Source organism: Dermacentor silvarum, chromosome 7 (assembly GCF_013339745.2).
Source record: "Dermacentor silvarum isolate Dsil-2018 chromosome 7, BIME_Dsil_1.4, whole genome shotgun sequence".
NCBI lineage: Eukaryota > Metazoa > Arthropoda > Arachnida > Ixodida > Ixodidae > Dermacentor > Dermacentor silvarum.
Window position 1 is genome coordinate 116,820,419 of NC_051160.1, and position 16,140 is coordinate 116,836,558.

At 46.2% G+C, this 16,140-nt stretch overlaps 1 protein-coding gene across 12 annotated transcripts in view; it reads right to left on the reverse strand.

The window, feature by feature from the left end:
- LOC119458380 (mitogen-activated protein kinase kinase kinase kinase 5) overlaps nt 1-16,140 on the reverse strand; it is a 153,861-nt gene that overhangs the window by 15,328 nt on the left and 122,393 nt on the right. For 10 of the 12 annotated variants that reach the window (XM_037720213.2, XM_037720218.2, XM_037720216.2 and 7 more), the window contains 6 exons: nt 15,951-15,984; nt 10,515-10,683; nt 7,283-7,464; nt 6,256-6,385; nt 2,322-2,401; nt 365-425 (listed from right to left, as the gene is read on the reverse strand). In XM_037720213.2, coding sequence (XP_037576141.1) covers nt 365-425; nt 2,322-2,401; nt 6,256-6,385; nt 7,283-7,464; nt 10,515-10,683; nt 15,951-15,984 — 656 coding nt within the window. The remainder of the gene's footprint in view (nt 1-364; nt 426-2,321; nt 2,402-6,255; nt 6,386-7,282; nt 7,465-10,514; nt 10,684-15,950; nt 15,985-16,140) is intronic. The other 2 variants (XM_037720214.2, XM_037720217.2) reach the window with 1 other exon arrangement.

Sequence of the window (16,140 nt, forward strand, 5' to 3'; positions counted from 1 at the left end):
GCCTCGACCACCACAAAACAGACAAAGTAGACTGAAACACAACAGTGAGCAAGAGGCTGTAAAGAAACATTCTGTGCTGCTCGAGTTGTAAGAAATGTTCAACTTGCTTTTTTGCATGAAGATATCTCAATAATGGCACTTTGAAAATAAAGTGACCTCAAAGATGAACCTGCTTCCTTTTTTGGAAAGTAAACCATTTCTTTTTTTAAGATTTGTCAGCATCTGGCACTTGTGTCAAGGTTTTATGCAAATCCGACTATTTGAACTATCTGCTTCGAAATTATTCGATACTAATTACTATTTGCTTCAAACCAAAACACTGATATTCACACGAGTCTAGTAACCATGAATGCACATGACTCACCTGACAATGACATGAGCACATCCTTGATGACAAACATCCAAGATGTCCTTCGGGGAAAGATCTGGAAGCAGAAGTGGAAGGGAAAAAGAGGTACAGTCATTTAGAGTACAGCACTTATTCACGGTCCCGGGCTATATATACGGAGCTCTGCACCCTTATGACTTGCAAGTCAGAGCACCCTTGTGATGCGTACAGTAATGAACAAAAAGATATGATACTTTGCATTTGGGTCCTGTGAGCTAATGTGCTCAGAATGCTGATGCTGTGTTATGCATCTCTATCCTTTGGCTACACCACAGGGTTGGATAGCATTCTGTTTATTGACGGTGCCATGCACAGCTCCACTTTCTACTTTGTTCATTTCACTGCTGCCCCTTTCCGAGTTTTTGTGCGAACAGATGCATGTACATTATGTTTCTTTTCTTTCGTCCTTTGAATGTCTTGTTAAGTATTAAATCTGTAGCAGCATGCCAAACCTCTTTGCTGATTGGCTGAGGGCGCCTGTCTCCTTCGACACTCCAGCCCAGCCAATCAGCACTTCAGCAGCAGACGAAATGGACATATCCACTAGGTGGACACTTACAGACCTAAATAAACTAAAAGTAGCAACATTCTTCTCCTCCCCTCTCCTTCTGCAAGTCCCCTCACTGCACGTGCCTTCCCTCGCCACTTGCACCCTCAGTTTGCCCTTTTTGATCGCAGCGATCGTGCTTCGCAGCAATGCGATCACTGTGACATCGGGATTCACAATCACTGCAACTGCCATGATCACACTGCGATCAACAGGCTTGTTGATCGCACGTGAAAACAAAAGAAAGAAAGAAAACAAAAGGCGCAGATGCTCGTGAGCTAGTTTCCGCGGAAACGGCACCAGTACAACCATGTCTCCGCTCCACCAAAAGGAAGGTGCAGATAAGCCCCGGGCCTCCTTGCCTGCCCTCTCTCGCCAGCTCAGGCCGCAAGATAATAGAATGCCGCTACCTTTACTCATATTCAGGGGTCCTAATTGGGTGCAGATATTGGCACCTACTGGTGGCCAAAACACGAAAGCTACTTTTACAAGACCTCCGAAACAAACCCTGCACTGCACTGGCAATTTTTCGTCAACGCATGGCAGAGCCAAGACTGTTTTGGCGCAGCATAGTGCCATTTTTCTAATTTTTTCGCTTACGGCGCGTTCAGGCACAGCAATTTGTGCGCATATCAAAATAACGCAATAGTTGCAGGATTCCTACCCCTGTACATTCTGGGAATACGCAAATTATGTGCAAAGTGGGTGGGCTATGAGATGAGAATAAACTGTGATGGCAGTGTGTGCTCAAAAGACCACTGCCCTAGGCTAGCGATCAGGCATAACACAGCACTGACATTCTCAGCACATTAGCTCAAAGGACCCAAATGCCAAAACATCACATCTATCTGTTCACTACTGTGTGTTTTCCAGATCTCACATGCCACAAAATTTTCTGAACATGGGCTCAGTTCTCACGCGGTGCTTGCCTTTTGCAAATGTTTGACATCTGACACAATCAAAGAGCTTAATGATTCAGAGGAATGAAGAAAATGTGTCTACTTTGTGCAACTTATGCCACCGGCTTAAGCCACATTGTTTCTTTGGGACATTGAACCCCACGAATCAATCGATTAGTTCTTGCTTTATGATTACTCAAACTACAAGTTGTTCTGCATAAATCACTGATGATACTTACTTCACCTAGCTGGTGTGATTCAGACAAAATTGGCAAGGTAATTTGTCTCTTAAAGCACGGCCTAAACAAAATACAGCTTAGAAATCTATGCATTGTTTTACTAATTATATCGACAAGGTCAAGGGCCTAGTACATGACAACTGACACAGAGAGGGCCTCTGGGCAATGTATGAAACAGGCCTCCACCCTTAGAACCAGGAACATGGTAAGGAATATGAGGTAAGTGATAAAGCTAAGGGCACGCATACCTGGTCCACACAGGAGTCATGAATCTCATTGAGGTTGAGCGTGTAGATGCCCTCCTCACAGCCAAACAGGATGTGCTGATCTGCAGGTGACATAAAGCAAAATGATAAGACTGCTGAAACGTATATAAAAAAAAAAACATTCTCGGATTCTGCATGCCAAAACCACGACCTCATAATGAGGAACCCTATAGAGCTGAGGATTCCAGATTAATTTTGACCACCTGGGGTTGTGCATCCAATGTACGGTGCATAGGCGTTTTTCCATTCAGACCCCCATCAGAATGCGGCTGCCGCGAAACGCATCAACTGCCACGTTCAAAAGTTTACGTCCCCAATTCTTTGGATGATACTCCGCACCCATAATGCCCGCATGATCTGCAGATTATCTCCTGTCCGATGGATTACATACTACCTAACCTCACAAGAGTTCTCGCTACCATCTTAACTCTCTCAAGTCAAACTACACCCACTGACATCTTACAGTTCTTACTGCTCAAATGTATGAGCGCCATTATCAAATTTGTGCTTCAATTCTTTGGATAGCCACTCTGTACCCTAGAAGGGGGCACTGGAACACTTTCTGGACATGGTAACAGGCATTCCCACACTCTAGAGCAGGGAGATTCTCAAACCTTCCGGCCTCCCAGAGGGGCTGGAACCCCTTCCCTCCCCTATCTACAATGAAGTGTTTGTACAAGGAATACTGTAATGAATTAACCAAACGGTTACAGTTACACAAAGTATATTACGTAGAAATGGGAACAGAAGTGCATAAATCACTGGATCTCTTGAACCAGGTAATCAATGTGTGGCTCCGCACCACTTTAAATTCGAGTCATCCTCAGGCCGTCCATTGTGCATTTGAGCCAGCATTACGTCGTACTTGTAGTCGGAAGCTGCGGCGAGTGAACTTCTTGCGGTATCGAGGCTTGTGTGATCTTAAAAATTAAAAATGATTCCACATGCCCTCATAGCCATCTTGTCGGCTATCCCGTTATGCGTCAGCTGCGTGAACATGGTAGCCACGTGAGCGAGACAATAACCAAAGTAGCAGGCTTTTTTTAGATTGCAGTTGGCAGAAAGGAGGTGGAAGTCTGGCAGCCCTGGGTTTTAAAAATGGTGGCACGGAGCGAGGCAGCTGCGGCGATGACAGCTGCCTTTTCCAGTGCCAAAATCGTGATGGTGTCGGGCGCTTCTTCACCCCAAGTAACAATTAGACCTGGAAAGGTCTAGTGAGTTGTGTTCAAAGCTTCAAGTTAGCACTGACGATTGTGAGGAAGGTTTGGAGCCTTTGGCTGCCTCTTGAGCACGGACGCGGCCCAACGGAAATGCGTTGACACTGGCACCTAGTGCCAGAAATAATGCGTTACATGGAAGACAATAAAAACACGTTTCACACGAAAGCACAATATTCCTAGTTCCCAAGGCATATTGCACTTCATATAGACTGTTTCTGTTGCTTTGCCTATCTGCAACTCAGAAATATGAGAAAATAATTGACGGTAAAAGACGACAGAAAATAACAAATGAACTGCTGATACCATAATACAGTAAAAGCTCGTTAATTCGCACCTCGTTAATTCGAATTTTCGAATAATTCGAACTAAGTGGCACAGTCCGGCCATGCTCCATAGAGCCCCATGTATTGAAAAGCTCGTTATTTCGAATGCTAATCCGGCCCGCCACGGATAATTCGAACTGCGCGCCGCCGTAGCCAGCTCGCAGTCTCTGCTGTTAAGCGACAGATGGCGCGACATACACTATCATCATCGCGTGTTTTTAGGGGGCAGCACTTGCGTTTATTCGCAAATGCTCTGCCGCATCGTCATGGACAGCGGGATACGCAGTGCGTTCGGTGGCAACCCCGAAATCGGCCGTTCTCTCCGTCGCCAGTGCAATCGCAACGTCTAACTTCTAAGCCTCTCTTTTGTTCTGTACGCGTCCGTCGCAGACCGACACTGCTCGCGTGCCGCTATGTCGTCGCGTGGAAAATACCGTGCCAAAACGTTGAAGGAAAAAGTGGAAATTCTGCGGGAAGTGGATGCAGGGAAGCAGAGTAAGAATGAAATTGCCAAAAAGCACGATATACCGAGAAGCACGCTGTCGACCTACATCCGCAATAAGAAGACTATTGAGGACTCGTACGCGGCTGAAACTTTCGCCAAGGATCGGAAGAGAATTCGTACAGCAAAGCACCCGGACCTGGAGGCAGCGTTGCTCGCATGGATTAAGGAAAAACGGAGCCAGGATATCCCATTGAGTGGCCCCATCATTGTAGCGAAGGCGGCTGATTTCGCGCTACGTCTGAACGTCTCCGACTTCGCCGCTTCGGACGGGTGGTTTCACCGCTTCAGGGACAGACACGACCTCGTTTTCCGCAGTGTGTGCGGCGAAGCCAAAGCCGTAGACGCGGAAACCTGCACCGTGTGGCGGAATGGTGCGCTACTAGACCACCTGAACAGGTACGCACCATCCGATATTTTTAATGCCGACGAGACCGCCTTGTTTTTTAAACTCTTGCCGGACAAAACGATCACCTACAAGGGGGACGTGTGCGCAGGCGGCAAACGTTGCAAAGAGCGGGTGACGGTGTTGCTCGGGGCCAATATGACTGGAACCGAGAAGCTCCCCCTATTTGTGATAGGGAAGTCGCAAAAGCCTCGATGTTTTAAGAACATTCGCACGCTGCCGGCCGACTATGCAGCAAATAAGAAGGCCTGGATGACGGGCGAGCTTTTCAAGCAGTGGCTGAGGAAACTCGACCGAAAATTTGAGCTCGGCAAGAGGCAGATTCTCCTCCTCGTCGACAACTGCTCGGCGCACAAGGTGGAAGTCGAGTTGAGAGCCATTGAGCTGGTTTTTCTTCCGGCTAACACCACTGCGGCTCTTCAGCCTATGGATCAGGGCGTTATAAAAGTTTTGAAAAGCTTTTATAGACGCCACGTTCTCGAGAAGTTGCTCCTGTGCTCCGATAATGAGAAGAGCTACACCGTCACTCTGCTCACAGCCCTGCACATGCTCGTGCGTGCCTGGAATCAGGTAACCACAGAAACAATTGCGAATTGTTTCCGGCACTGTGGTTTCGGAGCCCTTAACGCAGACACAAATGAAGTTGAAGAGGACGTCCGCGCTCCGGTTCATGTACGGGAGGTGCTCGGCGATGTGGACTTCGGCGACTACGTGAATGTCGACAGCTGCGCGGCGGTGTGCGGTGCCGTGACCGATGATGAAATCATCGCCCAAGTCGTCGGCAAAGACGAAAACCCAGCCGTGGACGATGACGACGCGAATGATGAAGATGATGATGATGATGTTGGTGAAACACCGGTACGACCTTCGTTGGCACAGGTGATGGACGGACTAAATCACGCCCGGCTTTTCTTCAGTTTCGAAGAAGGCGAAGACGATGCTTTCCGGCTCATTCGAGCTCTGGAAGATAAAGCAGCAGCAATCGCTTTCAGAGGCAAAAAGCAGAAAACCATTACGGACTTTTTTTGCAAATAAATGTACCTAGAGGTGCTCTACCTTGTTTTTGTCATCAGATGTGGCTTTCTATAATCACTTTCGTTAGTTCGAATTTCGGTTAATTCGAACTCGATAAGTGTCCCCGTGAAATTCGAATTAACGAGCTTTTACTGTAATGAAAGCTGTTCACAATGAATGTAGCATAAATATACTCAGAAAAGTTTGGTGGTTTTCCAGAAAAACAAAAGTTGCCATGGAAAGGGTTAACGCACCCCTGACAGAAAGATTATCCCATGACCTACTGGCTGTTAAGCAATTTCTCGGAATCCCTTTCCATTTCCATTTACCACACAACCAACACCCAGGCAAATGGGTGATTAACATCCTCCCCCCTAATGTCACATGCCCCTACCCACCATTTCAGCTGCGAACGTCGCATGTGCCCCCTAGCCCCCGTCAACAGACTCACCCCTTGTCTCGGGGTGAATCCAGCTGGTGCTGCAGAGGACCTTGAGGGGGCAGCCGTTGAACACCTTGGAGAAGCAGGCACCCATGTGCACCTTGGGCGTTGGCGGAAGGCCATTGCTTACGGGCTTCTGCTGAGGTCCAAGGTAGAATTCATGAAACAGAAGAAAACAAACCATGTAGTTCATGCTAACTCAAGTGATGCACTTTGTTTGAAGGGACATGAAAGAGGATTGGTCAAGACGAGTTGGATCAGCAAATTACTGGAATACCTAAGGAACTCTTAGGAACCCCTAACAGATTTATGCAGCCTTTGGTAAGCATATACCGAAGGTCAGCATGAGCAGTTCGATGGTATCGCCCCCCTTTAAGTCGCCACAACTACCTTTAGTCTCGCCCGACTTCCATAAATCTCCAGCAAACTGTAGTCGCTTTTAGCACACTTGCAAGAATGCTGCTAAACAATGTGTGTTGTTGCACACATTGAATGTGCATCACACATTCGCTTTTCGCTCTTCGGATGTAGGCTTACAAATCTGAGCCATGTCAAACAAAGAGAGCCCATCAAGAACTGCCTTGTTTTATGTCGGAGCATGACATCATGCATCACGCAACTCTTCAGGTGACTACAAAAAGCGCCCTCACGTGCCGGTATGATATATGAGGTTCGCTCCGTCTCCCGAGGTGCACCTCCAGCTCTGACACGCATTCTTTCGCCACTGTCGCAAGTTCCAATGCACCCCCTTTGGACTACTCTAACCTCCGTCAAATGATTCCCAATTGACGGTTTAAAGTGCAAACAAAGCGCACAAGGAAGACCAAGACAGGACAACTGTTTGTCCTGTACTTAAACCACGAATACTGTCTATGATCTGACCCACTTGTCAGCACGTTACCAGATCAGCACGACAGCAGTGATGACCCAAACTCGCTTTGAGAGTCCGCACAATTACTATTGCACTAACCACCAGAGGGCCCATTTCTGCTCTCGTTACGTTACATCGCTGCTGCCCATGCATGTGTCCACTCACCACGGGGAGGTTGGGCACCAGGTGCGACCGCCTCTTCTCCTTCTTGCGCGGTGGGGCCTCCGGGCGCCCCGCTGCGTCCCTCGAGGGGGCCTCCGTCTCGGAAAGGGTCTCCTCTTCCGCTGCCCCGGGCCCTTCCAGCGTCCCTGTTGGGGTCACGCTGCCCTCCCGGACATTGTGGTCCTCTAACGGATGAAAAAAAAGGACGGGTTTAAATTTGGGGTTTTTACATGCTAAAACCACACCTGATTCTGAGGCAAGTCGTAGTTAATTTGGATTACGAGGCAAGAGCCGAAGTATTCTGAACACTTGAGATTCTCGAATGTGTACCCAATGCATGGCACACGACCCCCCGTCGGAATGTGGCCACTACGGCTGGGATTGAACCCGCGACCTTAATCTCAGTAGCGCAATGCCATAGCCACTGGGCTACTTCGAGGGGTCTCCATTGCATGCACCCCCAGGGACAGGAATATTGAGGAATGGGAAGGACAGAAATTACCGTGGCACTTCTAAAGGAACGCTGATATGACATTTTCAATCTGTCATTTTTCAGTTTTCACTTGTTCACAGTGGCATGGGTTTCTGCAGTCTACAAGCTACGTCTTTGCCACAAATCAACGAAGAGGAAAAAACGTTCATTCCTTCAGAGTTGATACGTCATTGTGCCATCTCTCTGGAAGTATCAAAGAGACATTACTCCCTGGTGACTCAAAGGTGTGTTGCGATGCACTAGACCATGGGTTCTCAAAGTGGGTTCCGCGGAACCTACGGGTTCCGCAGGCCCCCGCTCGGGGTTCCGCGAGCCACTGATAAATTTTCCCTGGTCCCGCTCCCGACAAGTGTCTACAACGGCGAACACGAGGTGCGCTTGATCCAAAGAACCTCCAATACCCATGCCCGAGTGTCAAAAAGCACATCACAGTGCGTAACAGCAACGCGCGAACTGCGCAATAAATACGCAAGCAGCTTGTAGCCACCCAACCTCTGAGAACGGGCAGCGTGCCTAAGCTTTCGCACTTGAATCTCGGAGGCCGTAACTTACCACCATGCGCCTTTTTCCTATTTGTAGATAGGGTAGGTGCCAATAGCGTGCGCACTGACCTTACGTTGAAGGGGAAAAAAAACGAAAAAAAAAACGCAGAGCACCGCAAATGCGCGCCGCAGAAGAGCAAGAATGGCGTAGCGTCCAACCGAAACAAAGCGGCGCAGTCCGCATCGCCGTGGTCCTCAGCGGCAATCGTACGCGGCACGTGACTGACAGCAACGCCCAAGCGCTTCGTGCCTAATTGTGCCTTTAAAGCCTTTATTCTTGCGTTTATCGCCGCGCGTAACACCGCGTTGGCGGCTAGCCGCGTGCCTCCGTAAGTGCGTAGTCGCTATCTCTGATCGCGTCGATAACCACCGCAGTTTCGTCCGCAGCGGTTGCGGCAAATAGTAGTTTCGTTTTCACTCGATGCGCGCATCGGCTGCGTGCCTTCACAACTGCGTAGTCGCCTCCCATGGCAGCGTCGATAGCGACCGCAGTTTCGTCCGCACTTCTTGCAGCGAAAGGTAGTTTCGTTTTGACTTGGTGCGTGCGTCAGCCGCCTGCCTTCTGAACCGCAAGATCGCCGTCCGTGATCGCGTCGATAGCGGCTGCGGTTTCGTCGACAGCGGTTGCGGCAAGCAGTAGTTTCGCTTTTACTCAGTGCAAAGCTGTCAAAGATAAAAAGCACTGGCTACATCGCGATGGACGGACAATTTGTTGGCGAGCAGCTGAGTGGCGAAAAAATAATCGGGATGTGCGCCCGTTGGTGCAAAGCGCGTCTCAGATGAAAACGCGCGCCGCGAAGGATGTCGCGAGGCCTTCGCCGCTGCTAGCGCTAATCAGTCATGAGATGAAGAGAATTTCAGCTTCCGCACTGGTCTTGTGCTAAATAGAAACAAGATTTGACGATTCATTGAGTAAATAAAAGCGTGTTGACGTAGTGCAGCATTTGTTTGTTTTCTTGATACCCTCGATAATTCGGTTAAATCGGGGGGGGGGGGGGGGGGGGGGGGGTTCCTTGGCACTTTATGGAGCTTAGCAGGGTTCCCTGGGATGAACGTACCTGAGAACCCCTGCAGTAGACAAATATTACGAATTACCAAAGTCACCAATTTTTAGGCCCTTATTCATGAATTATGCGATGAAAACCACGAACAAGCATGACTTGGCCAAGATTTTCGTGACAATGCCACCTTCTCGCAAGGTGCTAAAGCCTTAAATATAATTCCTGAGGAATAAGTGGTGCCTCAACGTCTTCAGCCATTCATTACCTTCTGTCGTATGCGCTATATGCGCGTGCTCAAACTTAAAGATGCTGACTTAAATTGTCTGAGATTTTAAAAGGTGTGCAGAAATGACGATGCTGCTCAACGTAAACAGCGTTCAGGCCAAGAGGGTCATCTGTTCCATTTCTTGGATCACAGTGTCACCTATCAGCGAGGTCCAGAGCTAGCCACAACGACTGGCTCATACTGGTTTCGTAGCCGATCGGCAAGCATGAAAGCTTATAAGAGGCTATGTCTAAACCCTAGAAAAGATGGTGCCAAGTGTCAGAATACCCTAAATAATTTACAGTAATACTCGTTTCTAAAAATCACGACCTGCATTCAAAACCAAGACTGTGACTTACGTACCTTTAAAATGCAATATAGTTCATCTGTCATCATAATCATCAGCCTATATTTTATGTCCACTGCAGGACGAAGGCCTCTCTCTGCGATCTCCAATTAACCCTGTCTTGCGCTAGCTGATTCCAACTTACACCTGCAAATTTCCTAATTTCATCCCCCCACCTAATTTTCTGCTGTCCTCGACTGCACTTCCCTTTCCTTGGCCCCCATTCTGTAACTCTAATGGTCCACCGGTTATCCATCCTACGCATTACATGGCCTGACCAGCTCCATTTTTTCCTCTTATTGTCAACTACAAATAGTCCTGTACTGGTGAACAGATAACTAGACCCGAGCGGATACTAACAAAAATACACGACGTCACGGTGTGCTGGCACAGGAGCTACAGGGCAGCGTCACCACCCTTTTTTTCTCGCTTATCAAGTCTCCACTCACTTGGTAAGAGCGGTCGGTTTCCGATAGCAAAAGCATAATTAACTAATGCAGCTTATTTCTCTTTACTGTTCCCTCAAAGTAATACTGATCGCCATGACTTTTGACCAACTTGCCATCTTGTTCTCCCCTCTGCCCTCACCTGGACTGTCTCCTAGGATGTCGGTCTCGAGCATGGCGTAACTTGTGGCTGGTAGCCTCGTCGTGCTGGCAATGGCCTCCAATGTGCCGTCCCTGGCAGCGTTGCCGTCACCTCGGCTGTCGTGTACACCATGACCATTCTCGTGTGGTGGACCCGATGGCCACGGCTCCTACAAGACATGCGAGAGCAGGTTGGCAATGGAATCGCCAGTTGCGTCGATAGCAGTATACGTAGCTTTTGAATACAGTCATCACCTGTACCTTGGCATACTTACCTCTTTTAGACTCACATAGCCATATAATCCTTGCTGTGTCCAAGTCATCTAAAATGCTTGTTTACTGCCTGTTTCCATCATGTGCTACAAGTACACATTAACATTATGGATACTATGCACGCAACAACCTTCAGTATTGTTTTTTTATTGTCAAAGATACAGATACCAATCATTATTGCCAATTTAGTAATACCAGAGTATGCCAGTGAAATGAAATCGTGCAGTTGGATAGAGTGTGGTTCCCAAGTTCACCTTTGTTCATATAGATCACATTAGAAAGGCACATATTATCTGAGTTTAAATATAGTCAGTAAAATAGAAATCTGGTGCATCACTGTCACCTTCCAAAAGGACAGAGAATAATCTTGTGTCTGAAACACTTTTTTGGCTGCAACCATAGGCCATCCTTTCATGACAATCACATCACGTTTAAAGTGTCGGTTGCCAGTTGTTATTACATTTACTGTCTCATATAGCATTACCAATAATACATATTTTTGATAGGGTTACCTGTGGTTCAAAAAAAAATGTGGTTGGAAAAATTATGGAAAAAATGTAACCACAGCACATTAACGATGGCTCAGCAGTTAATGCATTCTTTGTCTGCACGCAGACATTCAGGTCAATGGCCAAATGACAAACAAAGAAAAAATATCACAAAAACCATCTTTTTGGTGTTTCGACAAGCACAGATGAACACCATGTGGAGACATAAACCTCTAATTGTGAGCCCAGTGATGCTATCGCATTTAAATGTTGCACCCACTTTTCCATTACCTTTGGTATGTTGCTAATATGAGCACTACAAGATCAGATGCACAAAGGGGCCCCAGCAGCCATTTCCCTCCCTGCAAAATGGGTTTTAAAAGCACACAAGCAATTCAAGACAGAATCCCTAAGCACTTCCTTCATGGGGCTATCGTGTCTCCAAACTTGCACCACTCGCACCGACAAGCTGTGCTCTCTTGCACTGGGGTCAGCAACAACATCTACACAACAGATGCTCGTCGTAGCTACATAGCCGCACTTCTGTCTGCAGCACATGCTATTGGCTTGTATACTTGAACTAAGCTAGTTGGTGCATTACTTAAGTGAAATTTAGTGCAAAGCGCACAGTCACATCGCAGGCACAAGGGCACAAACATGACACACTGCTTACAGACAACTGTTTAGCAGCAACAGTTGTCAGCACTCGCTCTGTGCCCGTGTTTCTGCATTGTGATTGTTTGCTTTGTACTGTAATCCTAGTACAGCATTCCCTTTATACTATTTATTGTACTTTGTCAGCTTCCTTTCCCGCCACAGTGGGCTACACAAGTGCAAGACACAAAGCAGGACTACAAGGCCATATTCTAAAGCTCACCATTCCTGCCTACCCTGGTTCAGGTGAGCAAGAAAACTCAACAGGGCCCCAAACTTCAGAGTCAACATTCTAAAATAAAACTCTCTAAAGACTGCAATTTTCTTGTTTGGTGGTGCAGTGCCTGTTGGTGCAAGCCATAGCTCTTCTGCTTGGCACAAATGTTTTCAGCCACCACATGCATTTTGTCTGACCACCAGCTGGCTGGTGCACTCGTCTCTCGCGAGATACACCCGACGCCATAGTCACGCAGCAAACTGCCACATTTCATGTACCTCCTGTCCCAAACAAGGCGGACAACAGCTTGGCGACCCGCATTGACCCCTTTGTCATCAGGAGGACCAGGTGCAACTGTTCGATTCGTGCACGTCTACCAGACGTCTATCAGACGTCTATCGAACTTTTGATATTTTCATTCTTTCGCACTTTTCCTGCCTTGCGTGAGTGCTCATGCATGCACCACACATTTCAAAAAACACTTTAGGTTATCTTTAAAGACCACACAGTATTTCAAAAACAGAGGTTCTTTCTTTCATCAGCACATTGTTTGTGGCAGAAATCATTAGGAACTGCATAGTAATTGTTAGAAAATACATGTACTCATGTAAAATTCACTAATCAATTTTATTATGAAGTTCAGCACACATGTTGGGATTGCTGAACTAAAGCCGATGGGACCTCAAGGAATCTAGCCCTTTCATAAGAAATTTACCATAACTTTAAATAAGAAAGAAAATATAATGCTTGCTGTCGGCAAAGCAAATAAAGTTATAAAAGGGCGTCTATGTGCACAGCTTTCTTGCATTGGACATGTTGCCTTTCAAATCTAGTTCAAAACTATGCAAGCAGGAAATGTATAATGAAACTTAGCCTTCATAAGATTGCAAAAAAGCATGTATGCAATAATAATCAAATGATGCATGTACTATAGACCAAAAACGTTTACGAACCAAGGGATCTGACAAAAAGCTGAATATCTCCGCAGCCTCAAAACGCAGCGTGGTATTGCCATTTCCAGACTCTACTGGTATATGCGAACAACATTGCGATATACGGTTTTATGGGCTACTTTTAAAGGCTGCTTGGATATTTAGCATTTTCTGAGATACCGTGGTCCAACCTGTCCACTGAAATTCTCAGCTGCAGGTCACACACTAAAGACACCTAGCACTTTTCTTTTGCCACTGCTTTTGTGGCAAAAAAGCTTCTATTATAAACAGCCGCAGCACATGACATCACCATGCAGAATAAACCTTCTACAAAAAAATACTCTTTTCGGTCAACCAGCCAACTACAGTTGCACCTTGGTATAACGAAGTTGCATGCAACACGAAAACACGTTCATTACAAGAATATATTCGTTGCGTACTCATATCGGCAAGTAGTGTGTTAATTTACTTTGGTATATCCAATAATTTGTTATATCCATGTTCACTATAACGAGGCTTGACTGCACTTCCTTTTTCTTTGCGACACATGTTGTCTACGAGGTAAAAGAAAAAAGTTAATGCAGTGCCATTCGCTGACGGGGAGGTTACCTATACCTAAGGTTATCTATACTCAATTTCATATTTAGTAAGCAATAAACAGAAGCTGAACAAGTAATGCAGTCATAAAGTGTCACTCAAGTGCAGGTGCTTTTTTATCTCGGGCACTGTGAAATTATGAAATAACTACTTCACACATTACAATTACAACTTGTGGACGTATGGTTATGTCAAATCACGTGCTATTTGTGCACTGTTGTACTTCCAGTATGCAACACACTATGCTTAGGTTGGGATTGCATGCGGTGCACTGTGGCCACTGATCGCAGAAAAGGTGTCCTCTACTTGATCGGAGGTAAATAGGTACACATCTATGGTGCCTTCTATGTAATAATTATGTCTCATTTTGCAACGCAAGAGCAAGAGGTACCCCACTAAAATGAAATACCTACATCTCTTTAGACTGATAAATTATTCTTTGAAAACTCCGTATTCACTAATTTCACTTTAATAGGTTTATAATCGGATGAGAAAGTGAAAGACAAAGTTTTTTTTTCTTTTTATTTCGTGCTGAAAGCCCAGCGTGAGTAAGCCAGTGTGACATCACAGATTTCAAAGTACTAATGCGAAGCATTCTTTGGCTGTTCCCAAGAACTCTGCGGCAGGTAAGTTGCGGTCTCGCCTTATTCCAGGCCTCCTAAAATAAAATTTAAGTGTCCGACGGTTGGATCAAACTTTTTTAACTACAAGCTTAGCAGCCCAATGATCTAAGCATCAAGCCATAATCGCACGCATATTTTTCTCGCGCCAATGTGAACTAGCCTATTGAGATGACTGCAGCGTGCCCAGTTTCCATTCGGCCACACTTAGCACCTTCTTTCCTGTGTGCCACAAGCGAAGGGTGTGCCAGTTTCTCCCATGTTGCCCCACAGCAGCGAGCGCTTTGAGACATTGTGTTAGAATGCACAGCGTTTGGGATCGGCCCACATGCCCCAGTGCTTTCCTTGTAGCAGGTAGTGCTACGAAGGTGCTGTGCAACATTTCACTGCCTTCGGCATGAGCCCAGGTTGTAACCTTCCTCCGCTGGAGAAAGAACAAAACTGTCATCATGCCATAGCTGTCATATTACTGCTGTCACGGTTGTTTTGCTCCTGCCGTCACAGACAGGCTCTGTCACACTGCTTGCGTCACGCAAACACCTTGGTGCATCTGGTAACTCTATAAGAGCCCCAAACGATGCTGGATAACCAGCTATCTGCACAATCTTTCTTCTTCAAATTTTAGCTGTTGTAGCTCATTAAAATTTATTTAAATGTGCCAAGTTCAGTCTGGCTTCTTTAGAATACAATGCAGTCTATCTATACCCCCTCCCCCGCCAAAAAAGAAAAAAAAATATATTTTAACTCGTCACGAGCAGACGCTGTCAAAACCCATGACATCACAGCAAGCTGGTGCAGAAACTTCAAGGCAACGTTGCCACCTATTTTTCATTTCTACACCTTTTCTGGCTTACCAGGCACCTTCTTCACAGTAAGAGTGTTTTTTTATATATATTGTAAGAGGTTGATTTACTAATACAGTTAAAAATATTTTCCCCTTTAGCGTCACTTTCACATTATGTCAAGTTACGTAACGGATGCCCTATGTCTTTATTTCATATGTGACACACTACTTGTTGGTCACAAATGCAAGCGGATAGAAGCATCTTTACAGCCTTCATAGCATTGCCTGCTACGAATGAAATGGAGTATAAGACACTTGGCTTCACTCGATGCCTCAGCTAGGCTATCGTGACATGGCTATCAGGTTCCAAGTTTTGACACCAGGTAGCATAAGGTAGAGACAGTGCTAGGCAAATGTCTTAAAGACAAAAGGGAAAAACTGTCATCATCTCAAGAGTAGCCCGAGGGTACAAAGGAAACCAATGTGGGTTTCTCAAAAAGCAAGTGTCGTAGCCTAAAAAAAAATTGTCTTGGTCCGGGATGGAATTTGGGACCAATGTCTTCCCAGGGCACTCACTGTACCATTTGAGTTAACTCAGTTGAAGAGCGAGGCTAAAGTAATCAGCTTCAAACACAGCAATATTGAACAAGACTACAAGGACATATATTCAACTTCCAAAGCTTTTTTTTTTTTTTTCGAGAAATGCACATAGGTTTTCGTTGCAGCTTCGTGCTAAGCTCAAGTCGACAATTTCTCCTTTCCTGAGCCTTCCTCCACCTTGCATATTTCCGAGGAATCAATTTGCCATGTTTTTTTTTTTTTTAAACGTTTAGCACGAGGTCACACGGGAAGAAGAAGGCGAGATTACTTACTGCATTGTCCGCCTTGTCCATTGGAAGTGTGGCCCTGAGAGCAAGGAGCAAAACGAGAAGCTGTGACAAGTGTGGCACAGACAAATGTATACTGCACAATTGGTGCATGAAGCAAACGCTGTGCATCAAACAGCGCTGATGTGCAGGAGAAACATGCACTAAGGGTAGGCCGAAGCAGCAGCATAAATGA